We start from the raw sequence: 26,626 nt of genomic DNA, 5'->3' as shown, positions 1-26,626 counted from the left end.
AAAGGTCAGTGACTTTCTGGGCTCCTGACAGACCCGTGCATCTTTCATTCACTGATGTTATTCTAAGTCATGAGGAAAGCAAAAGAATTGTCAAAGGATCTGCGGGAAAAGTTGAACTTTATAAAAAAGGAAAGGTATATAAGAAAATATCAGCAATGTTCAAACTCTAATTAAGAAGTGGAAAATTGGGGGTTCTGTCGAAACCAAACCACAGTCAAGTAGACCAACTAAAATTTCAGCTACAAGTGCCAGAAAAACTGTTGGGGATGCAAGGAAAAATGTACAAATAACTTCAGGCTTCACACAGGACTCTCTGAAAATGTGGTGTGGCTGTTTCAAGATGCACAATAAGGAGGGACTTGAAGAAAGATGGGCTGCATAGTCGAGTTGCCAGAGGGAAGCCATTACTACACAAATGCCGCAAAGTATTCCACTTACAATATGCCAAACAGCACAGAGACAAGCCTCAAACCTTCTGGCACAAAGTCATTTAGAGTGATGAGACTTAAACTGAACGTTTGCCACTTGGAGAGGAGTCAACAAGGCGAACGGTGAAAGGGCCACCATTCCTGATGTGAAACATGGTGATGGATAGCTGATGTTTTGGGATGTGTGAGCTACAAAGGCACAGGATATTTCATCAGAATTGATGGCAATAGGAATGCAGTAAGCTATCAAAAAAGGAATTTTTTTTTAAATTGAGTAAATTTTGCATTCATCAGCCTGGAAGCTGCAAATGTGACGTACTTGGACATTTCAACATGACAATGATGCAAAACAGAAGGCCAAGTTGGCCTGTCATTGGCTACAGCAGAATAAAGTGACATGACAGTCTCCTGACCTCAATATCATTGAGCCACTCTGAGGAGACCTCAAACTTGCAGTTCATGCAAGACAGCCCAAGAAATACAGGAACTGGAGGCTTTTTGCCAGGAAGAATGGGCAGATTTACCATCTGAGAAAGTATAGAGCCTCATCCACAACTATGACAAAATACTTCAAGCTGTCATTGATGTTAAAAGGGGCAATACAGGGTAGTAAGAACTGGGTATGTAGGTGGGGTAGTTTGTTTTGTGATTATTATCTAAAAAGAGTAAATACAGTTGTTTGCTTTATTGAACATGTGCTCAGCATCAGTTATAACAGCACAACAACGGGTACGACAGCTAGGAATAAAACTGGCACTAGGCAGCCCTGCCACAAAAACATATCAGATGGGCAACATGGGCACTAACATAACCCAGTATATAGAATAGAATAGAATAGAATAGAATAAACCTTTATTATCTCCGGATGAAAAATGTGGGTGTTACACAGCTCTTATAGCAAGGGGAATATAAAATATAAAAGGGAGACACAAAGTGGTCCTATATACATAAGCAACTGAAGTTCGTATTTACAGGTAACGATGTACAGAAATATGTATAGAAAGATTGTACAGAGATATGTATAAAATGTACAGTGAACAAACAAGCTGGTGAGTAAGATGACCAAAGGATGTTAAACTGTGTCATAGAGTCTGACGGCTGCTGTAAGAATGACCTGCGGTAGCGCTCCTTCCTACACTGTGGGTGTAAAAGTCCACTGCTGAACGAGCTGCTCAGTGCTCGTACAGTCTCATTCAGGGGGTGGGAGGTGATGTCCATGATGGATGTTAGCTTAGACAACATCCTCCCCAACCTGCTCGATGGACTTCAGCGGATGGTCCAGGACAGAGCTGGCCCTCCTGACCAGTTTGCTGAGTTAGGTCTACTCCCTAATTCACACCGCCCACAATGGCGGTGTCGTCTGAGAACTTCTGGAGATGGCAAGTGTCCGTGTTATAACTGAAGTCTGCAGTGTACAGGGTGAAGAGGGAAGGAGCAAGTACTGTTCCTTGTGGGGCCCCGTGCTACAGACTACCACCTCAGACACACAGTCCCGCAGTCACATACTGGGATCTACTGGTGAGGTAGTCAACAATCCACGAGGACAGTGATGGTCCACTCCCTTTCCCTGCAGCTTCCCACTTAGCACTGAGGTCTGGATTGTGTTGAAGGCACTGGAGAAATAAAAAAAAAACCATGACTCTCACAATGCAACTGGTTCTCTCCAGATGAGAGAAGACCCGATGCAGCAGGTAGGTGACAGCGTCGTCCACCTCGATGTTTGGCAGCCTCGTATAACCAGGCCTTTGGCCTCTGATAGCTCATTCTTCACCTTCATGTACACTTTGATGTTCGGTGGCACACTACTTCCGTATACAGGCCATCCCCTGCGTATGTAGGTGATGGCAGTCTGTAAGTCGCCATCAGTTGCAGTGTCTCTTTAATGCTCTACATTCAGCTTGGAGATGCTGGAATGCCCTGTATCACAGTGGCTACGTAGCAATCTGCCCAAGCCTGTGGGCTACGCGACAACGTATTGGCGATGTCATTCGAGATTCAAGATTCAAAGTGTTTATTGAAATGCTATTTCTTCTGTACACATGACAATAAACACTTTGAATCTTGAATCTTGAATGACAAATGTTTTGCCAGGGACATAGACGACCTCCGGCTTGTACCTCATGACATCTTGTAGACACCTCAATGGAGCCTTGAGTATAACAACCAAACACCAACCATGAATGAAAAGAAAAGTTTTTGTGTTATCATTCATATTGTCTGAAAAATGGTTAGGAAATCATAAATTCTGCCAGGGTATGTGAACTTATGTGCACAACTGTACATAAGGAGGTCATCACTTGGCCCAATTATAGCCAATTTACTTAGAGGCCCGCAAAGATCTATTTAAGCATTGTCCTGTGTTAGGTTTGTGCTGATTAATAAGGCATTTACACCACATGATTGGTGTGCTTGTAAAGTGCATTAACTTTTTTCAGCTGACTTACCTTCAGGTCTGTACCGAGCAATGATGGTGACCACTTGTCCTGCTCCTTTTAGGGCTGCAGCTGCTTGTTCATGTGTGGCTCCTTGTAGGTCAATGCCATTGACCTATTTTAACAACAAAGTTGAATTATTTTATTACAGTTTGCTTTACTGTATATTGTGTATTGACCTGCAATACAAAAAAGTGTACTTTATTTCACCTCAGTGTTAATGCATGGTGTCCATTAATAGGAGGACAATTCAGCTTCAGATTTAGTTTAACCCATTTATCAATTTTATTGTGAATTTTCCCAAATGACAATTGTCAAAGCCCTTAATTAAAATTAAAGCTGAAACTTTTCACTATCTTTCATCCCCGCAGGTGGGGTGGGGGTTGTGGGGAGGAGAGAGGTATGTGTGTATGATCCTCAAGCTTGGGTCCTCCTGAGGTCGAAGGTTCTATGGAGTACCTCAGCTGTTCCTACTACTGACGCAGACCACTGATGTTGTGGGCTGAACGTGCTGGAGCCCTCTTCCAGTTCTGGGGTTACAGCTCCTACTCTACTACTCCTACTACCACTGGGACCATTCTGGATTTTATGTTCCACAATTGCACCAATTGTTCATTCAGCCCCTGGTACTTCTCTGTTTTCTCATGCTCTTTCTTCCTGCTGTTGCTGAAACCAAAACTACAGTCTTGTGTTCCTTTTTAACCCCCACAATGTCTGGTTGGCTGGCCTATATACTGCTTCATCAACCAAACTAGTTTTTTGGTCATTGGGTGTTATTTCCAATGCCCATTTGAAACCTGGATCAGCTTGAAACCTGGATCCTCTGTAGCTGGGTACCAAGACAACATACCCTCAGAAGATCTACTAGATGATATGAATGCAGCACTCTGGACAATACCTACTGTGACCATAACCAGCTGATCTACACTACGGCAGCAGTGATCAGTGAGATGCTTGGCTACAAGTTGAACATGGAGAAGGAGACTTGAGGCCAAAATCAAGGTAGCATGGAGGGAGGTTAGCCAACTATTGGAGCTGCAGAAAGGTGCGATGAAGAAGGTGCCTAAGAAGTACAGCAAACTGTCTCATACCACAGGCCGTGGAAACTGCCAAGCAAAGACTCACAGCCTTCGCCAGCTGCTTTAAGGGGTACACCAGAGAGATCGAAGGCAGGAGAATAAACCAGCTGTTCTCCTCAGAACCAGCCGAGTGGCAGGGGAACAGTTTGAGAACAGCACCACCAAGGCTGGAGACGGAGCAATACTGGAAGAGCATATGGGAGAAGGACACAACCCATAACGGCAATGCTCAGTGGCTAGAGGATCTGAGGGCAGACCACAGCGACCTCCCTGAACAGGGTCCAGTGACCATCACAGTGGCAGATATCCAAGCAAGGGTCTCCAGTATGAGTTGGACAGCACCAGGCCCCGACATGGTTCACGCCTACTGGCTGAAAAGCTGACTGCACTCCACGAGCGTCTGGCAGCACAAATGAACAAGCTGCTAATAGACCAGCCACACCCAGAATGGCAAACTGAAGACCGGACAGTGATGATCACCAAGAAATTACCGGTCCCATCCAACTACCGGCCAGTAACCTGCCTCAGTACCACTCAGTACAAGCTCCTGTCAGGCATTATAGCGTCTAAGATGAACAGGCACATGGCTCAATACATGAGTGGGGCACAGAAAGGGATTAGCAAGAATACTAGACGTGCAAAGCACCAACTACTGGTAGACCGAGCAGTCAGCCAAGACTGCAAGACTAGGCTTGGAGGGCTTCACCCCAAGTCCAGAACCCTGAGGCTGTACGCTAGGTGTAAGGCAGGAGTTCAGGGACTGGTGAGTGTCAGTACCACGGTCCAGGATGAGACAAAGGAAATCCACAAGTACATCAGGAAGATGGCCCCAACCGACCGCGTGTTTAGTGAATACCTCAGCCAGCAGAAATACAGGAAAGAGGAGGAACCATCATGGAATTATAGGCCCCTGCACGGTATGTACCACCGGCAGATAGAGGAGGTGGCTGAAATCCTACCAGTGGCTGGACAAAGCTGGACTGAAAGACAGCACAGAGGCACTAATCATGGCAGCACAGGAACAAGCTCTGAGTACAAGATCCATAGAGGCTGGGGTCTATCACACCAGGCAAGACCCCAGGTGCAGGCTGTGTAAAGATGCCCCAGAGACAATCCAGCACATAACAGCAGGGTGCAAGATGCTAGCAGGCAGGGCATACATGGAACGCCATAACCAAGTGGCATGCATAGTGTACAGGAACATCTGTGCCGAATATAACCTGGAAGTCCCGAGGTCAAAATGGGAGACGCCCCCAAGGAGAATGACCGAGCTAAGATTCGGTGGGACTTGCAGATATAGACGGACAATATAGTGGTGGCTAACCAACCGGACATAGTGGTGTTGGACAAGCAGAGGAAGGTGGACATCGTGATAGACATTGTGAAAGTGAATGAAAGCAACATCAGGAAGAAGGAACACGAGAAGCTTGAGAAATACCAAGGTCTCAGAGAAGAGCTGGAGAAGATGTGGAGGGTGAAGGTAACAGTGGTCCCAGTGGTAATCGGAGCACTAGGGGTGAGTGGGGAATTTGTATATTTTTCTTGTCTTTTTTCTCATCTTGTCTGTTCTGGTAAATAATCTCTTAAAATCCAGAATAATCTTCTTTGTCTTTGTGGTGTTCAGAGCCGGTTGATATAGGCTCTGAACACAGGAATAATTAAAGCATGGGATGAAAGCCTATCTCAGAGAGAGGTTGAAAATTCTGGTGAAGACTGTGAACACAGTCCCTAAAAAATCTGATACTGTCAAGTCCAGATGTTTTCCTGGCACCAACCCCTCTTAACATCCACTTTACATCCTGAACCTGTACAGTCAATGGTTGGGAGCTCAAAACTGGGACTTGGAAGGTGTTAATGGTTGAGACAGAATAGTGGATTACGGGGGAGGTGTCTCAAAGCGTGAGAAGTTCCTTTGCTAAGTGTGATGCTCGTGTCCATGACTGTGTTGGTCTGCCTCCTGAAGTTGACAATACGCTGGATACCCTACCAAAGGTTATTATGGGAGAGTTGATTTTCTATGCTCCAATTTTCCTGATTCCGCTCTTCAGGTCAGCTCTGGCAGCACTATATACTTCCCTGAAAGTGGAATTGTGGGCTTTGGGGACACGTTTGACAGCTTACAGGACCTTTGATTGGGAAACACACATTTTTCTGCTGCTACATTTCCCACACAGAAGTTGATGGATAGAACAGCTTCTGTATGAACAGTCAAGTCCTTATTGCCAAAGACACTTGACTCAGAGGAATTGTGCTGCTTCTGTGTATACGTCTGTGGATGTATTCAGGGGAGAGGATCACAGAGAAGTGGTCAGACCGGCCTCTGTGTGGGAGATAACACACTCTGTGTTTTATGCTTGTATAAACTTGAGCCAAAGTGTTTTCCCCTCTGGTCACACATCTTACATGCTGGTAAAATCTAGGCAGGACAGACTCTAAGTTTGCCTGATTAAAATCACCTGCAGTAATATGTGTGCCGTTGGGTCCACTGTAGTAGTGTTTGTATGGTGTCTGCCAATAATAAGAGAGATGTGCTAGTGTTAGCATTGACTGGAATGTACAAAGCTGTCATTTGTCAGCATTTTGAGTTTAACTTTGTAGTCTTGATTCTTTCCTTGGCATTATGAAGAAGATAAAAGTTCAAGTTTTATATGGTTTAATCTTGGTTTTAGTTCTTTTTATGTCTTTGAGTTTACTTTCTGTTTCTGGTTGATGGTTTCTTGTCAATTAGGTTCCTTTTGTGTCTTATCCCAGTGTCTCCTGTGAGAGTCTGTTGTGTCTGTTTGTTTGTTTCTCCTGACTCTGCTTTTCCTGTTTTATTTTGATAGTCCCTGTCTCATGTGCCTTGGGTTCAGTTTTGTTCCCCCTGTCTAAATTTTTGGACAGATTTCGCTTTCCCTATCATAAAGGATGGTCAAGTGTATCCTATGCTAAAGGAAGCACTCAAGCTTCATTATTGTGTCGTCCCTCAATATTGTTCTCCCTTGTTCCCTGGTTTTCTCTACGATCCTACTTTGTATTCCTGGTCCACTACATCTAAATGCTTTCTATTTAGCAGTCACACACAGTATGTTGCCCCAGGATACTTACCGGCCTTTTAAACTTATATATAAGTTCACCAGGGAGAATATGAAAAATAAAAAGTCTAGCCTTCTTAGGCTGTGAAATTTCCACCAGTAATGGGGGACATATGAAGTCAGTGTGTACAGTAAACACTGACTAATATTTAAGGTTAGATTCCCATCATCCACTGGAGCATATAGTGTCATCAGAACACTACAACACAGAGCAAACAGCTTCCCCACAGACACAGCAGCCATGGAAGTGGAGGAACGTTATATCAAAAAGTCCCTGAGTAAATCTAATTATCATAGATGGACATTTGTCAAAGTTGGGAAAGCACCTAAAAAAATCTCCAAGCACTCTAGGAGTAAAGGACAGCTGCTGCCTAAGCAAAAATCCTTAATGATCCCTTCAGTGTCAGGAGTATCGGAATAGCTGAGAAGCATTTTCTCAAAAGGCAGCACCTCTGCTGTTTTCAAACCTCAAACAACACTACCACAAAAATTGGTACCCTGGCACAAGCCTTTAAGCCTTTAAGATAGCTACAAGAGTGCCAAAAGGTGGATTTTGTCACTTTTGACTGTTGTTCATTCAGGACAGTAAACCTGAGCTTCAGGTGATTGGGGGAGATCAAGACTGTCTTCCTCTTTTTTTAAATTGCAAACTGTGGTCCAGTTGTTAGCAGAGGGAGGGAAGGCAAAGGACTGTAACTTCGAGAGATGCTGGTTTGGCAAAGGACTCATTGGATTGAGTTTCCTGGACACAATTTCCCTGAACAATGGATTGACATAGGATCATGATCCTTTAAGCCTGGAAGCTAGTAACAATAGTAACAAGTTCAGGGTTGTTGTTTTTTTGAGGTGTAAAGGTAATGATACATCATCCTTTAGACTGGATTTACTCCATTATTCTGCCCCATGTATATCCATCATGTATTTAATGAGCTGTATGTCTTCTTCTGAAATCCCCACCTTCCGTTGCTACATAAAACAAAGTAGCGATGGTTTAGAAAATGTAGTTTTCTCTGGTCCCCTTCCCAATCAGACCAGGAGTGACATGTTTAGCTGGATGTTCTCCTTAAATGATTAAAGTGTGATTAAAATGGTGCCGGTGAGGTCGGCTGCCGTGCTGGATGCTCTGCCCTAACTTCTCCACTTTTTCGTCACTTTTTGCTATATCTGCGATAATCTTGCATGGGCATCATGCAAAACACACAAATCTGGTTTCTATTGGTCTGCAGTACACGAACATTTCACCATGTTTAACTCCGGACCCAACCTGGCCAAAGGAGATCCTGAGAGAGAACAAAGGACGCGACCCTAAGCGACGGCCTCGAGGTAAAAGAGCCGGCATCAGGAACAGGCTACGGGCTCGCGCACACCGCGCACCCATGCCCAGTATCCTGCTAGCCAATGTTCAATCCATCGAGAACAAGCTTGATGACCTCAGAGCCAGAATCAAGTTCCAGAGAGACATTCGGGACTGCAACCTCCTCTGCTTCACCGAGACTTGGCTGAACCCAGCGATACCAGACCACGCCGTGCAGCCGACGGGGTTCTTTTCGGTTTACCGCATGGACAGGACAATGGAGTCGGGGAAGAAAAGAGGTGGTGGAGTGTGTTTGATGGTGAACAACAGATGGTGCGACAGCACAAACATCTCCCCACTCACACGCTCTTGCTCGCCCAATCTGGAGCTTTTGATCGTTAAGTGTCGCCCTTTCTATCTCCCTCGGGAATTCACTGCGGTCATTGCCTGTACTGTTTACATTCCGCCTCACGCGGACTCGGACACTGCCTTATGTGAGCTACATGAGGCTCTCACACATCAACAAACACTTCACCGAGATGCCGCACTCATTGTTATGGGAGATTTTAACAGAGTGAATCTCAAACGGACATTTCACAACCTTCACCAGCACATCAACTGCCCCACCCGGGGCACGAGGACATTAGACCACTGCTACACCCCGTTCAAGAACTGTTACAAGGCTCAACCCCTGCCGGCATTTGGAAAATCGGACCATTCCGCCATCTTCCTCATACCTGCTTACAAACAAAGGCTAAAGCAGCAACCACCAATCAGGAGGGAGGTCGCTCGCTGGACGGACCAATCGGTGGCCGCGCTGCAGGACGCACTGGATGACGCAGACTGGGACATGTTTCGGCGCAGCTCTGATGACATCAACATGTTTACGGAAGCGGTTGTGGGATTTATCGGGAAACTAGCGGACGACACAGCAGAAAGAACTATCATCCGAACGTTTCCCAACCAGAAGCCGTGGGTGGATAAAAACATCCGCGACGCTCTGAGATCACGCACCGCTGCCTACAATGAAGGGCTTGTCTCCGGTAATATGGACCTATACAAGGCTGCGTCCTACAACGTGCGCAGCGCGGTCCGAAAGGCAAAGCGGAGCTACGGGGAAAAACTAGAGTCACAGCTACGACAGTGCGACTCTAGGAGCCTGTGGAAAGGACTGCGGACTATAACGGACTATAAACGACCAGCTTCTTCAATGATGAATGCCGATGCTTCACTGGCTGATGAGCTGAACACGTTTTATGCTCGCTTCGACGCCGCAGCAATTAAAACAACAAACGGCTGCGCGCGCTCGGAGTGCACCAGTGAAGAAAATGCATTCGTCATCACAGAGCATGCCGTGAGGAACACCTTCAGGAGGGTGAACACCAGGAAGGCAGCAGGACCAGATGCAATCCCTGGCCGGGTCCTTAGAGCCTGCGCTGATCAACTAGCACCGGTGTTCACGGAGATCTTCAACCTCTCCCTGGCCCAAGCTGTGGTTCCCACGTGCTTCAAACAGTCCATTATTGTTCCTGTTCCAAAGAAACAACAGCCCGCTTGCCACAATGACTACCGTCCAGTAGCACTGACTTCAATTGTGATGAAGTGTTTTGAAAGACTGATGAGAGATCACATCACTTCTTCACTTCCTGCCACCATCGACTCACTTCAGTTTGCTTACCGGACTAATCGTTCCACAGACGATGCCATATCTCACCTGCTCCACACATCCCTGAGTCACCTGGACACTGGCAGAGGGAATTATGTTAGGATGCTGTTCGTGGACTACAGTTCAGCATTCAACACAATAATTCCCTCTAAGCTTTTCACCAAGTTGACGGATCTAGGACTCAGCTCATCACTGTGTCAGTGGATCCTCAACTTCCTCACAGACAGACCCCAATCAGTGAGGGTAGGAAAACAAGTCTCCCCCTCCATCTCACTCAGCACTGGAGTGCCTCAGGGCTGTGTTTGAAGCCCCCTGCTGTACTCACTGTACACTTATGACTGTGTAGCCACATCCGACACCACCTCCATTGTCAAGTTTGCTGACAACACTGCTGTTGTGGGCCTGATCTCCGACAACATCGAGACGGCCTACCTGGAGGAGATTAGGAACCTGGAGACCTGGTGCCAGGAGAATAACCTCCTCCTAAACATCAGCAAGACTAAGGAGCTGATCGTGGACTTCACTACAAAGCAGGCGAGGAATTACAAACCCCTCATCATCAGTGGCACGCCAGTGGAGAGAGTGGACAGTTTCCGATACCTGGGTGTCCACATCACTCAGGACCTGTCATGGTCCTGTCACATCAACACCCTGGTTAAAAAAGCCCGTCAGCGTCTCTTCTTCCTCAGAAGACTTAGAGACTTCCATCTGCCACTGAAGGTGCTCAAGAACTTCTACTCCTGCACCATCGAGAGCGTCCTGACGTCAAACATCTGCACCTGGTTTGGGAACAGCACCAAGCAGGATAGACGAGATCTGCAAAGGGTGGTGCGCTCGGCAGAACGCATCATTCAATCAGAGCTCCCTGACCTGCTGTCCATCTACACCAAGCGGTGCAAGTCCAAAGCTAGGAAGATTATGATGGACCTCTCCCATCCCAACAATGGACTCTTCTCACTGTTGAGGGCTGGGAAGCGCTTCTGCTCCCTTAAGGCCAAAACAGAGAGAATGAAGAGGAGCTTCTTCCCACAGGATATTCGGGGCCTGAACCAGGTGTAGACTGGACTCTCCCAAACACGTCACTATAAGACTGGACTCTCACACACGTCACCACACGCACCACCACACATTTCCTATAATCCTATAATTCCTATAATTTATAATCCTTATCTTTATAATCTCTTCTGCTATTTGCACATTCTTTACTGTAAATTCCTAAGTTAATTTGTAAATTTTTGTAGTAAATTGTAAATATTGTAGAACTTTTCTTCTGTCATTTAATGGTCGGGCATTGTACAGCTACAAGCATTTCACCCCCATGTCATACTGTGTATGGTTGTGTGTGTGTGACAAATAAAATTTGAATTTGAATTTGAATTTGAATTTGAAATTGTCTGAGTGGTGTCCAAAAAACGATGTGGGCTTCATAGATAATTGGGAAACCTTCTGGAGGAAACCTGGTCTTGTTAGGAGAGACGGCATCCATCCCACTTTGGATGGAGCAGCTCTCATTTCTGGAAATCTGGTCAAATTTATTAAACCCCCCAAAACGCCTCTCTGCAGCTTCTCTCCTCCTGCTACCCCCCCAAAAACCCATCTCCATAGAGACTGTGTCAGCTTCCAAACAGACAAAAAACAAACTAAAAACCAGCAACAAACAACTTAAACATAAACAATTACAAAGAAAGAACAATACAGTATCCACATCTGAACCAAAGAGTAAAACAGTGAAATGTGGATTATTAAATATTAGGTCTCTCTCCTCCAAGTCTCTGTTAGTACATGACTTAATAATTGATCAACAAATTGATTTACTCTGCCTTACAGAAACCTGGTTGCAGCAGGATGATTATGTTAGTTTAAATGAATCAACACCCCCGAGTCATTCTAACTACCAGAAACCTCGAAGCACAGGCCGAGGGGGAGGTGTGGCAGCAATTTTTCACACAAGCCTATTAATTAATGAAAGACCAAGACAGACTTTTAATTCATTTGAAAGCCTGATGCTTAGCCTCGTCCACCCCAGCTGTGAAACTCAGAAACCAGTCTTGTTATCATCTATCGTCCACCTGGTCCTTACACAGAGTTTCTGTCTGATTTCTCAGACTTTATATCTAATTTAGTTCTGAGCTCAGATAAAATAATTATTGTGGGTGATTTTAACATTCGTGTAGATGCTAAAAATGACAGCCTCAACATGGCATTTAATCTGTTATTGGACTCAACCTGGTTCTGCTGGAGGTTTCTTCCTGTTAAAAGAGAGTTTTTCCTCCCCACTGTCACCAAAGTGCTGCTCATAGGGGGTCATATGATTGTTGGGGTTTTCTCTGTATCTATTACTTTAGGGTCTACCTTATAATGTAAAGCACCTTGAGGCGACTGTTGTTGTGATTTAGTGCTGTATGAATAAAAGTGAATTGAACTGAATTCAATGGAAATGTGACTTTAATTCTGCAACATTAATTATTTTGATTTTAATTTAAATGTGTAAAACTAAATATTAGTGCTGTCAATAGATAAAAAAAATTAACTAATTAATCTCACAATTTTAATCGCAATGAATCGCAGTTACTTGATCAAAAGCCTGGTTGCAATTACATTTTTTCAACTTTATATTTAAGCTTGTAACATACATTTATGCAATATAATGAAGTATAAACACAAAGAATGTTAAATGCCTAAATTCAAAGAGAATTTGAATAGTTTTCTTCAGTCTTTTAGCACAGGCTTTCTCCTGTGAAATGCAACTTAAAAAAAAAAAACCTAATAGGTAAGTATAAACTAATATATAATTATATCAAACTGCTGTCAAACAAAATATTTAAAATGTCTAATCAGATTCATCACAGGGTTACTTTGGATTAATTTTGATTAATCACGATTAAATATAATTTTTATTCAATATTAATCACATTTCATTTTGCACGAGCAGACTCGAGAAAAGCAGCTTGTTGCAATCCACTTGGCGATTGCGTCAGTCAATATGTCCGAGGTCGACTTACTGAGTCCGCGATGCTCCGTGAGTGGTTTGTCCAAGCTGGGTGACGCGTTAGCTAAAGTGCTAGCAGCATCCTGGCTAACGTATGCTTCGCGTCAATGTGATATTTTAAGCAGGAAGTGCTTCAGTGAAAATTCCATCTTGCACAACATGCATAAGACTTTATGTTGGTCGACTGTTCCGTCTTCTTGGTTTTTTAATACTCAAATTTCCCGTCGAGAGGGCCGATGTGCGTTTATCATCTTCCATATTGAGTTGATTGGTTCAGCTGCCCGTCACTACCAGATCAACTGCCCATTTGCGCATGTGCGAAGGTAACTCTGCTTGGCCAAACTGCCCGAAATGAGTTAACAGAAACATTTTAGGGATTTTGAGTCATTCTGTACTCCAGATGCGTCAATTGCGTTAAAAATTTTAATCGCGTTGACCATGATGGCGGATTAATTTGCGTTAACGCATTAATTTTGACAGCACTACTAAATACTTATTTTTTAAATCGCTGTAGTTTTAAAAGAGATGTTTTCCATTCTTATTTGATTTCAGCTGCCAAGCTGCTTCTGCTTCCTTTTGTTTAGAAGTTTAATCATGATCCACCACTAACGTGACAGATCGGGACTATTGACCGATGGGACTGGACTCTGGGTTTTAAAGCAGCCATGCTGTTGGTTTAGCAGAGCTTTTTGTAAAGGAGATTGTCTGGATGGCAGCACATGTTCAACATGTTTAATATAAAAAGTATCTTCACAGATGTGCAAGTTTTTTGCACAGCTGGATGTTTCCCTTCCTTGTTAGCTCAGAAAACACAGGTTCAATCATTTCCACAAAGAATTAAAAAATTTGAACAGTCAAACTACAACTCAGTCTTTGCAAGTCATCTTAGTCTACAAATAGGATAAGACCCTTTAGAAGTTTTATTTTTATTTTGGATGGCAGTTTTTTTTTTATTGTAGATGCATCAAATGGCTCTTTCCTGACAGTAGTTTTCAGAGACATGCCATGACTAGATGGTTATACATGTTTATTTGATTAAATCTCTGCATTCTTTGCAAATTTAGATTTAAAAACAATGTTTTAAAATAACTTGCAGACACAATCTTAACCCCTTCTCCTTCTTTCTTTCTGAAAGGCTTAGCCTCTATGTAATGCTATTTTTTACCCCTAATCCTCCCATGCTGCCGAATAGCCTAATTATCTGTGAGAGGTTCTGCTGGGTGTTTTCTTAATATTAGACAAATTAGCAGTCCTTTACTATCCCTTTCCTAGCTTTCGCTGGCAATGAAGGAAATTTCTGTTTCGTCATTAATTATTAATTATTTTAACAATTAAAGCAATAAAGATGAAAAACACTAGTTTTGTATTTATAGCTGTCAATTACAAATGCACATATTTAATAGATTTAATTAAAAAAATAACCTGCTAATAAACTATGACACACAGCACCTATCTGTTATCATACTGGAGCAATACTGCAGAAGAAAAAACCCACCATCCATTTGCTTTGAAAGTAAATCTAGGCCACCTGAACTATTGCACACTTTATCATTGTCCTTGGAACACACACATTTAACAAAAGTCAGCCTGTACTTGTGCAGAGCATTACAAAGAGATTCAGACTGCAACAAATAAAAACAGCTTATTTATTCAGATTTGTTTGTAAGCAGTTTGCATATTCAGTTCAATTCAGTCTATAAAAAACTGAATACAGCTGCCTCAGGATGCTTTATACTGTAAAGACCCTCAAATAGGGCTGCTATTGAGCTGTGAAGGTTTTTCATAATGAATTAAACCGCAGGTGACATCAGAATTTCTACATCAATAATTTCGGTAAAACTTAAACATATTTTGAAACATTACTATGTGTAAATCTCTGTGGATATAGTGGCTCTTGCATACTCACTGATAAAATCTGGTCACCTCGCCTCAGTTCTCCACTCAAGTCAGCGGGTCCTCCCGCAAGGATGAAGGAGACAAAGATGCCCTCACCATCTTCACCACCTACGATGTTGAAGCCCAAGCCCGTGGTACTCTTGTGGAGCACTACCTTCCTGGGTTCCCTGTGCAGACAGTTTAAATAATACATAAGCTCAGGGGAGTCAGTAGGTCTCAGCATCTTCAGTTCAGAAAGAAGACTAAAAGGTGGACAACAATTGCACAATTGCTCGAGTAAAGCTTTGTGCAGACACTGAAGCTCAGTGACTGCCAGAGCTCCACAGGGGGATAGTGCTCTACTTAGATCACTCGTCCCAATTTAGCGCTGACGAAAAAGGAGCCTCATCATATTACACACTTTCACACACTGGTTTGCTTGCTCTTTTGCTCCATCTGTCACAAACTTACAGACACTTGAATATACTAATGTATCTCAAAATATTTGAAGATTATGAGTACTGAATCTAAGGAGCTTGGAAAGAAAAGTGTCTGGACTTCTTTAAGTGGCTTGAAGATGTTTCACCTCTCATCCGAGAAGCTTCTTCAGTTCTAGTTCTAGTCCAGACGCTTTTCTTTCCTTAGACTACGATGACCTGGATGACTGACAACCTTCACAGACATGAACACTGAATATTGACAGTTGTCAAAATGATCATCGTTAATACCCTTCACAGGTATGGTAATCCACAGAAGGTCGTTGCTGAAAATTTTGGCTGTCTACAGAGTGCTGTATCAAAGCTTATTATTATAAAGTTAAAGTTGAGGGAAAACGTAGGAAAACGTGCACATTATTAATTGATCACAACCAGTTCAAGAAACTGGCAGGTCTGTGTTAACACAGCTGAGAGAGTAAAAGGTCTAAACATCCAGCTTTATGTGATTATAAATGTGATTAAAAGTGAGACCTTCTTATGTGATGAGAATGATTTTAAATTATATTCTGGTTTTAGCAGAAAACCAAATAGGACAAGCCAGTATAGGAGAAGTATATGCTCTATTTCTAGCCCTAGTCAATATTCTTGGGGCAGCATTTAGGAACTGCTACTGCGCAAGTGAAAGTAAGCATTCTGCACATTTGTTTATTATGCATATTCAGGGACATATCCTGGTCAGAAACGACTCTGCACGTTATGTCTTTAAGACATTCCTGCAGTTCAACTCATTGGTGTGTGTTATCTGGCTTCATGGACAGATAGAGCTGGGTGTCATCTGCATAGCAGTGTAAATGTATGCTATGTCTTCTAATGATGCTGCCTAAGGGAAGCATGTATAATGTAAACAGAATTGGTCCTAGCACTGAACCCTGTGGAACTCCATAATTAACCTCAGTGTGTGAAGAGGACTCTCCATTTACATGCACAAACTGGAGTCTATTAGATAGATATGATACAAACCACTGCAGCACAGTACCTGTAATACCTACAGCATGTTCTAATCGCTCTAATAGGATATTATGGTCGACAGTATCGAACGCTGCACTGAGGTCTAGCAGGACAAGCACAGAGATGAGTCCACTGTCAGAGGCCATAAGAAGATCATTTGTAACCTTCACTAAAGCTGTTTCTGTGCTGTGATGAGCTCTGAAACCTGACTGAAACTCTTCAAATAAGCCATTCCTCTGCAGATGATCTGTTAGCTGTTTGACAACTACTCTTTCAAGGATGTTTGATATAAAGGAAGGTTGGAGATTGGCCTATAATTAGCTAAGACTGCTGGGTCTAGAGATGCTTTTTGAGTAAAGGTTTAACTACAGCCAGCTTGAAGGCCTGTGGTACATATCCATTTGAGAGAATTTGATTCAATTCAGTTTTATTTATATAGCTTATTGTAAAGCTCCAAATTGCAACATTTTGAGAGAAGCCAGTTGAGTCTAATAACAGATTAAATGCTTTGTTGACTAAATCAGCATTATCCAGAACCAACAGTTTCTCTGTTACTATCAATAACTCGCCGGTCTCCGTTTCTTCCTCTGTGAAAACTCTGGGTGTCATCCTCGACAGTACTTGTACACAGTAGTTGTACACATTTAAGGCTATTCATCATCTCTCCCCTCCATATCTCTCTGTTCTGGTTCAGATCACCGCCCCATCTCTGTGTCTCAGATCTTCTTCTTCTCTTTCTCTCTCTGTCCCCTCTCTTCGTCTTGCCACCATGGGGAGCAGGGCTTTCAGCTGCTCAGCTCCTCGACTCTGGAATTCCCGACCTCCTGATTTAAGAAATCTCACTTCCTTCTCTCTCTTTAAGTCCCAACTCAAAACTCACTTGTTCATAACAGCTTATCCCACATAACCTCTCCACTCTGCTATTTACAGTGGCTTGCAAAAGTATTCGGCCCCCTTGAACTTTCCCACATTTTGTCACATTACAGCCACAAACATGAATCAATGTTATTGGAATTCCAGGTGAAAGACCAACACAAAGTGGTGCACACGTGAGAAGTGGAACGAAAATCAGACATGATTCCAAACATTTTTACAAATAAATAACTGCAAAGTGGGGTGTGCGTAATTATTCAGCCCCCTTTGGTCTGAGTGCAGTCAGTTGCACATAGACGTTGCCTGATGAGTGCTAATGACTAAATAGAGTGCATCTGTGTGTAATCTAATGTCAGTACAGATACAGCTGCTCTGTGACGGCCTCAGAGGTTGTCTGAGAGAATATTGGGAGCAACAACACCATGAAGTCCAAAGAACACAGCAGACAGGTCAGGCATAAAGTTATTGAGACATTTAAAGCAGGCTTAGGCTACACAAAGATTTCCCAAGCCTTGAACATCCCACGGAGCACTGTTCAAGCCATTCAGAAATGGAAGGAGTATGGCACAACTGTAAACCTACCAAGACAAGGCCGTCCACCTAAACTCACAGGCCGAACAAGGAGAGCGCTGATCAGAAATGCAGCCAAGAGGCCCATGGTGACTCTGGACGAGCTGCAGAGATCTACAGCTCAGGTGGGGGAATCTGTCCACAGGACAACTATTAGTCGTGCACTGCACAAAGTTGTCCTTTATGGAAGAGTGGCAAGAAGAAAGCCATTGTTAACAGAAAACCATAAGAAGTCCTGTTTGCAATTTGCCACAAGCCATGTGGGGACACAGCAAACATGTGGAGGAAGCTGCTCTGGTCAGATGAGACCAAAATGCAAAACGCTATGTGTGGAGGAAAACTAACACTGCACATCACTCTGAACACACCATCCCCACTGTCAGATATGGTGGTGGCAGCATCATGCTCTGGGGGGGCTTCTCTTCAGCAGGGACAGGGAAGCTGGTCAGAGTTGATGGGAAGATGGATGGAGTCAAATACAGGGCAGTCTTGGAAGAAAACCTGTTGGAGTCTGCAAAAGACTTGAGACTGGGGCGGAGCTTCACCTTCCAGCAGGACAACGACCCTAAACATAAAGCCAGGGCAACAATGGGATGGTTTAAAACAAAACATATCCATGTGTTAGAACGGCCCAGTCAAAGTCCAGATCTGAATCCAATCCAGAATCTGTGGCAAGATCTGAAAACTGCTGTTCACAAACGCTGTCCATCTAATCTGACTGAGCTGGAGCTGTTTTGCAAAGAAGAATGGGCAAAGATTTCAGTCTGTAGATGTGCACAGCTGGTAGAGACAGACCCTAAAAGACTGGCAGCTGGAACTGCAGCAAAAGGTGGTTCTACAAAGTATCGACTCAGGGGCTGAATAATTACGCACACCCCACTTTGCAGTTATTTATTTGTAAAAATGTTTGGAATCATGAATGATGTTCGTTCCACTTCTCACGTGTGCACCACTTTGTGTTGGTCTTTCATGTGGAATTACAATAACATTGATTCATGTTTGTGGCTGTAATGTGACAAAATGTGGGAAAGTTCGAGGGGGTCGAATACTTTTGCAACCACTGTAAATTTGTTTTATGTCTTATGCTTGTATGATTATGTAAACTGCTTGCTTTTATGCTGCTTTTATTATTCTGCTGTGTACAGTGTCCTTGAGTATTTTGAAAGGGACTTTCAAATAAAATGTATTATTATTATTATTATTATTGAGGCTGTCATTTTTAACATCTAGATGGATGTTAAAATCACCCACAATTATCTGAGCCGAGCACTAAATCAGATAAAAGTCTGAGAAATCAGACAGAAACTCAGGTGGGCAACAGAATAAAACTGTTTGACTTTTACAGCTAGGGTGGGCGAGGCTAAGCATCAGGGTTTCAAATGAATTACATCTCTGTCTGGGTTTTTGGTTGAATAAGAAGGTGCAGTGAAAAATTGCTGCCACACCCTCTCCTCGGCCTGTGCCTCAGGGATTCTGATAGTTACTATGACTCAGGAGTGTTTATTCATTTAAACTAACATAATCATTTTGCTCTAACCAGGTTTCTGTAAAGCAGAGTAAATCAATATGTTAATCGATTATTAATTCATGTACAAAAAGAGACCTAATGGTTAATAATCCACAGTTTGCTGTTTTACCCTTTGGTGCACTTGATGATACTAGATTGTTCTTTCTTTGTAATTTTTAATTTTAAAGCATTTCTTGATGATTTTCTTTGGTGGTCTAGGACAGACACAGTCTCTATGTGGAATGGGGTTTAGGGGAAATAACAGGAGTTAATCTATGGTGCTGCTTCCAGGTCCCAACTCTGGATAGTCATTTTGGGTAATTTAATAAATCTGGCCAGAAACGAGAGCTGCACCATTCATAGTGCAATGGATTCCTTTCTCCTAACATCAATAATCTATAAAGCCAGACAACCAGCAACTTAAGGAGAACATGCAGCGAAAGAAAAGTCTGACATTGTTTCCGGAAAGGTTACACACGATTCAGTATTCATGTTAGTGAACTCAGATTGATGGAACCATGTGTCACTACTGCTTGAATGATGATTTTCTGTAATTTGCCTTCATCTTCATTGCTGCTCTGGCCCCTGGAACACAATTCACTATGGACACATCTCCAGTTCAGTGACTCTGACCTCCACCAGTGATAATGGGCTTCATTTAGTACAGTATCAGCAATTACTAAAGGAGTAACTACACATCCTACATACTGAGCAGAAAGAGCAGGGACAGGTTTAGAGGCCATGCAGAGGGAAACACTATGACATATTGAAAACACTGTATACTTTTTACCACAAAAGCAGGGATATTATGATGTCATAGTAATTTTACCCTACCAATCAGTAGGGTAAAATTACTCATGTGTAGCATTTATACACCTATAACAACCACACATTTTTATGCACAAAATGAATATTATCATGTTTCCTGGCAAACACCAAGCAAATAATCTATGTTGACTTTTATATTACAGAGCACGACCTAAATATTGCAGGAGATCAACAAAAATTGGCTAATTTTAAATTCAACCAGCCCCTTATTTATCATCTTTCATATACACAAGATCGACCACAGTTACTTCTCTCAGCATCATTGAGTAAATTGCTTTGACAACAGCAAGAAAAGACCAAACAATACTACAGCACTAGTTACAAAATTACAATACAGTAATTACAATCTGGAACAGATTCCAGATTTTCATCAGGATAATGATGAAATAATGAATACAGGATACATGATAGTTAGAGGAAGATCGTATTCTGACAGAATAAAATGACAAGTTGTCCATGGTTATTAGTGGAGTTTGCATAACACTGCTGCATGCAGCGTATTTCAGCCTGTTCTGCCTCTTATTTGTTTAATAGTGTTCTCTACCAAACATATTGAGCAAACATATTGGTTGAACGGTGCACTGTACAGGATATTCTCAATGACAATGTATCAATTGAAGGCTTCCAAACTGTTCGAGCTGACTGGGAAAGCTCTGCAATTGATAAGCAGTTCTTGTTAACAACATAACCTTCTGCACTAGCTCCACTGTCCCAGCTCCGACTCTCTGCTACCCAAATAACAAGCCATGGGCGACTAATGACATCAAAGACCTCCTCAATAACAAGGGGATGTTTTTCAGAGTGAGAAATAAAGTGGAGCTGAGAATGGGATTATTGAGCGGCAAGATCAGAGAAACTAAGAACAATAACAGGAGAAAGCTAGAACAGAAACTCCAGCAAAACAGCAGAGAGGTCTGGAGTGTCATTAAGGATTCAAACCATCCAATAGAAGAGAAGCTGCTGGGGACAGAGCCAGTGACTTGAATTTGTTCTTCAACTGATTTGATACTGCAGTCAATGCTCAGCTCCTACTGACTTAACTGTGGTGAGCCTGCAGTCCACAGCCACACCACTCTCTCTCCCTTTCTCTCCTTACTGCACCTTCGCCTCCAGTGAAAAACCCGCCACCTCTCCGCCACCCATCACTTTCACGTACGACCACGTTCAGAAACACTATACTCAGGTAAGTATGCATGACCAGACAGGCTGAGTCCCAGCACGAGTACACACTGCAATAGTTCCACTCTCTTAATATCTCTTAATACAGAGGGGGACCTAAATTTTTACATCAAATAGATGATAACCTGCATATGTGTGTTTTCTTTTTACGTAGTTTATCCCCTGTAGAGAAGAAGTATGACAGTGATGACAAAAAACTCCTAGCCGTTAAACTAGCCCTGGAAGAATGGAGGCATTGACTCAAGAGGGCAGAGCAGTTATCACTGTAGAGGAGGGTGTAACTATTGCACTGTGCATTAGATGGAGGAGTTGTACAAGGAGATAACCACATGGAGATAACATCTGCCTTTCTGACATCACCTTAATAGAGTCCAGCTCCATCCTCACAAGATCACTGGCCTTGCGAATCCGTTTATTAAGTCTGTTGGCATTTGCAACCCTCTCTATGCAACAGCATAGAGAATGTGTACTCTGAGGTATTTATAGTCCACCACGATGTCCACATCTACCCTCTGGACTGAAAAAGGCGCCACTGGTTTCCTGGTCCTCCTCAAGTTAGGGTCAATTTTTTGTCTTTGTCACATTGAGCTGCAGGTGATTCTGCTTGCACCATGTTATAAAGGAGTCAACCACAGCCCGGTACTCTGTCTCTTCACTTTCACTGCTGCATCCAACCACAGCAGAGTCATGAGAAAACTTCTGAACATGGCAGGTTTCTTTGCAGTGGTGAAGTCTGTGGTTTAGAGGACAGCCCTTGTGGTGCCCCTGTGTTGCTGATCACCTTGTCAGACACACAATGTTGAGGACACACATATCATCAGTCTTTTAAGACTTCAGAAGTCAGTAATCCTGGGAACCACTGGGATGTCGCATCTTTGGTACAGGAACGAGGCCTGACATCTTCCACAGCACTGGGACCCTCTGCAGACTCAGACTCATCATGAACAGTTTATGAAAGACTCTATAAAGCTGGGGGGCACAGGCCTTGAAGACACAGGGACTCACCCTGTCTGGTCCAGCAGACTTGCCTGCACCCGTATGTTCTGGACACAAGAGAGGGGCTGAGCTGTCAAGTTATCACCGCCGGGTGGTGAGTTGGATCAGTTGGCGGGGGAGGATGTTGGACAAACCTGGCACATCAAATGTATAGTAAGGCCAGGCAGAGGCCCCGGTCCAAATGGACCATGTTCAGCACCTCGACTGCCGGACCCCCTGACTGAATTGCAGCCGCAAGGTGGTTGGTGCCTGTTGTGGTGGTAATGCCCAAACCAAATGGTGGACACCAGAGGTGAAGGGAGCCACAAGGCTGAAGAAGGAGTCCTTCCGGGCTTGGCTAATCTGTGGGACTTCAGAGGCAGCTGATAGGTACCGACAGGCCAAAAGGAATGCGGCTCAGGCAGTGGCTGAAGCAAAAACTAGTGGTGTGAGAGGACTTCAAAGAGGCCATGGAAAAAGACTTTCGGACTGCTTTGAAGGGATCCTGGCAAACCGTCAGGTGACTCAGGAGGGGAAAGTGGTGTTCTACATGCACTGTGTATAGTCTGGGTGGAGCACTGCTGACTTCAACTTTAAAATTGTCGGGTGGTGGAAGGAATACCTCAAGGACCTCCTTTATCCCACTGGCATGTCTTCTGTGGAGGAAGCAGAGTCTGGGGGCAAGGGGAAGACTCTTCTATCTCCAGAGGTTAGGTCACTGAGGCAGTTACACACCTCCTTGGCTGCAAGGTTCACCCTGAGTTCCTGTAGTCTCTGTATGTTGTAGGTCTTGACTGACACACCTCTGGAGACTTGCGTGGAGATCAGGGTGGTACGTCTGAATGGGAACCACCACCCCAGTCTGCAAATCTTTAAGAAGAGGGACTGGAGGGTGTATTCCAACTACAGGAGATCACACTCCTCAACTTTCGTGGGAACGTTTATGCCAGGGTGCTGGAAAGGAGAGTTTGTCCGTTAGTCAAATCTCGGAAACAGGAGGAACAATGTGGTTTTCGTCCTGGTCATGGATCACTGGACCAGCTCTTTATCTTCTCGAGGATACTTGAGGGCGTATGGGAGTTTGTCCAACCAGTCTACATGTGTCTTTTGGACTTGGAAAAGGCATTCAACCGTGTCTCTCGGAGTGTCAGTGGTGGGAGATGCTTCGGGAGTATGAGGTGTCTGGGACATTGCTATGGACCATTCGATCTTTATACAACTGTTGCAAGAGCTTGGTCTGCATATCCGGCAATAAGTTTGACTTTTTTCCGGTAGGTGATGGACTCTGCCAGGGCTGCCCTTTGTCACCGATTCTGTTCATAATTTTTATGGACCGAATTTGTAGGCATAGTGGAGGAAGGCTTTCATTTGAGTGGCCTCAGAATCTCATCTCTGCTTTTCGCAGATGATGTGGTTCTGGTGACTTCATCAGGTGATAGTCTACAGTTCGCACTGGAACGGTTCACAGCCATTCAGCCAAGTGTGAAGCAGTGGGAATGAGAATCAGCACCTAAATCTGAGGCTATGGTCCTGAGCCGGAAAAGGGCGGAGTGCATCTCTGGGTCTTGTTCACGACTGACCAGAGAAGGGAGCGGGAGATCAACAGCCAGATTGGTGCTTCGTCTGCAGTGATGCGGACGCTGTACTGGTCCGTCATGGTAAAGAGAGAGCTGAGTGTAAAAAGCAAAGCTCTCAATTTACCAGTCGCTCTACGTCCCTACCCTGAGCTATGGTCATGAGCTGTGGGTAGTGACTGGAAGAAGGACATAACACATACAAGTGGCAGAAATGAGCTTCCTTCGAAGGGTGGCTGGCCTCTCTTTTAAGCCGGGCAAACACTGTGCGATTTTTTTCAGTCATGTTATTCAGCTCCTGCTCAAACTGTACGACTGAATCACAGGGGTTAGAAGTTCGTAGGTCATAATGCAGGGTCTCACACTATACGGCCCGATGCTCTTATGCCACCTGAGTGCTCACACTGTGCATCTATAATATGAAGTGGTAATATGAAGCTTATAACACAAAATCTGTCTCTCACTCTCCCTCCCTCCCTCTCTGTCTTTCACTCACACAGACACACACCACCACATCAACTTTGCTAAATTGCTAATGAAAAACATTGACCAGGCAGCTGTGATTGAGCAGCAATGTCCATCCAGCTCTTTTCACGGTTGTTGCGGTCGTGATAATTTTGTGAGGCCACATCGAAAAGGCTCGGATGAGCTTGCCATAGTTCTACAAGTTGTGCCTCCATCGCTTGTGTCCAGATCACACGCTGCACTGCCATGCTGCTCCATCTTTTTCACTTCCATTTCTGTGTTTGTCCATGTGCAGGGTGGGTTTTGTTGACACCCTCATGAGGGGCGACAGGATTTCAAACAGGTTTGATTTTCTTGCAACGATACGATTGCTGATTGGGAGCTGGTCGTGAGGTGTTAATCGCTTCTCGTTACCCCATGTATATTACACGATGATGCACAACTCACGATTAAGGCGAAACTCAGGCCGATACTTAAAACGACTGAATAATAATTTCTAAATGGGCCAAAAATTGCACAGTGTATGCCCACCTTAAGAGACAGTTCAGCCATCTGAAGTGGCTCAAAGTAGAGCCGCTGCTCCTCCACATCAAAAGGAGCCTGTTCAGGTGTTTTGGGCACCTGACAAGGATGCTTCATTTACAGATATAAATGGGCATTACCTGCATAGCAATAAAAATGTATGCCATGTCTTCAAATTATACTGCCAAAGGGAAGCATGTATAGTAGTGGTGCAACGGATCACGGTTGATCCGTAATCTGAACCGATCCCACTCCACGGTTCCTAAGATTCGAAAAAGAAGAAAAAAAAATATGTGTATGGTGGCGTGGTGGGTCTGTCAAGCAATAGTTATGGTCAGCGCTAGCGAAGTGGAGTGAGTGGAGGAGCAGAGGAGTTTGCAGTATTTAAGCAGCCCTTTGCTGCCCAATCCGACCGGGCTAAAGCTATTACAAAAGCTATTGGGGTGTTTAGCTGCAGACGGGAGGCCGTATTCCTTTGTGCAAAACAAGGGGTTTAAACTATGATGAACGTGCTCGAGCCACGCTATGATATCTCGTTGCGCGTCCACTTTAGTGGCAAGATCATTCCAAGCATGTATGATCAGAAAAAGATTTAAGTTATGGCTGAAATGTCCCAGGCATATTCTGTTGCCCTAACTACTACAAATGGGTGGACCTCCGGGACAACGGAAAGCTACGTGACCGTGACAGCTCATATCACAGCAGAGTGCGATATAATGAGCGGTATGTATTATTGTAGGGTCTACCTTACAACATAAAGCGCCTTGAGGCGACTGTTGTTGTGATTTGGTGCTTTATAAATAAAATTGAATTGAATTGAATTGAGTGGTAGATACTAAGCCCTATACTGCCCCATATTGAACCATATTTTTTTTAATACTTGCGTGGAATGAATCTTGAGTTGAATGTTTTAACAGGCAAAAAATACTTCAATAAGTAAATAAGTAAATGTTCAATTTTTGTCTTTTTTCTTTTTTTGCTGATCTGAAAATTGATCGGATCCGTGACTTAAAACTGTGATCCGATTCAATTCAATTCAATTTTATTTATATAGCGCCAAATCACAACAAAAGTCACCTCAAGGCGCTTCATAGATACAGAGAAAAACCCAACAATCATATGACCCCCTATGAGCAGCACTTTGGTGATAGTGGGAAGGAAAAACTTCCTTTTAACAGGAAGAAACCTCCGGCAGAACCAGGCTCAGGGAGGGGCGGGGCCATCTGCTGTGATTGGTTGGGGTGAGAGAAGGAAGACGGGATAAAGACATGCTGTGGAAGAGAGACAGAGATTAATAACAGATATGATTCAATGCAGAGAGGTCTGTTAATACATAGTGAGTGAGAAAGGTGACTGGAAAGGAAAAACTCAATGCATCATGGGAATCCCCCGGCAGCCTACGTCTATTGCAGCATAACTAAGAGAGGGTTCAGGGTCACCTGCTCCAGCCCTAACTATATGCTTTAGCAAAAAGGAAAGTTTTAAGCCTAATCTTGAAAGTAGAGATAGTGTCTGTCTCCCGAATCCAAACTGGAAGCTGGTTCCACAGAAGAGGGGCCTGAAAACTGAAGGCTCTGCCTCCCATCCTATCCTAACCGTTGCACCACTAATGTATAGTGTAAAGAACCACCAAGGTTCTATGAAATTCTATGAAAGTTCAACTGATCCAGTTGAAAATATCCATATTAGCTGAGCCCTGCATTTGCCACAGATCAATTACCCAGCTTAAAATGTAAAATGGATTTTGGATGTTATGGATGTTAAATCTGAAAAGCCTATGTGACCTCCTTCTAGAGGTACCACATTCACAAGATCTTCAGAAAATTTTATCTCTGACGTTGAGGTTGAGGC

The 26,626-nt window shown here is 43.7% G+C and overlaps 1 protein-coding gene across 13 annotated transcripts in view; it reads right to left on the bottom strand.

The window, feature by feature from the left end:
• Nucleotides 1–26,626, bottom strand: part of LOC309715572 (disks large homolog 2-like) — a 173,592-nt gene that overhangs the window by 21,447 nt on the left and 125,519 nt on the right. For all 13 annotated transcript variants that reach the window (XM_082548799.1, XM_082548806.1, XM_082548807.1 and 10 more), the window contains 2 exons: nucleotides 14,869–15,025; nucleotides 2,873–2,975 (listed from right to left, as the gene is read on the bottom strand). In XM_082548799.1, coding sequence (XP_082404925.1) covers nucleotides 2,873–2,975; nucleotides 14,869–15,025 — 260 coding nt within the window. The remainder of the gene's footprint in view (nucleotides 1–2,872; nucleotides 2,976–14,868; nucleotides 15,026–26,626) is intronic.

This window comes from Aulonocara stuartgranti, assembly GCF_965226115.1.
Source record: "Aulonocara stuartgranti genome assembly, chromosome: 10".
Classification (NCBI taxonomy): Eukaryota; Metazoa; Chordata; class Actinopteri; order Cichliformes; family Cichlidae; genus Aulonocara; species Aulonocara stuartgranti.
Note: the sequence above shows the minus strand (reverse complement) of the source record. Positions and strands in the feature narration are given on the sequence as shown.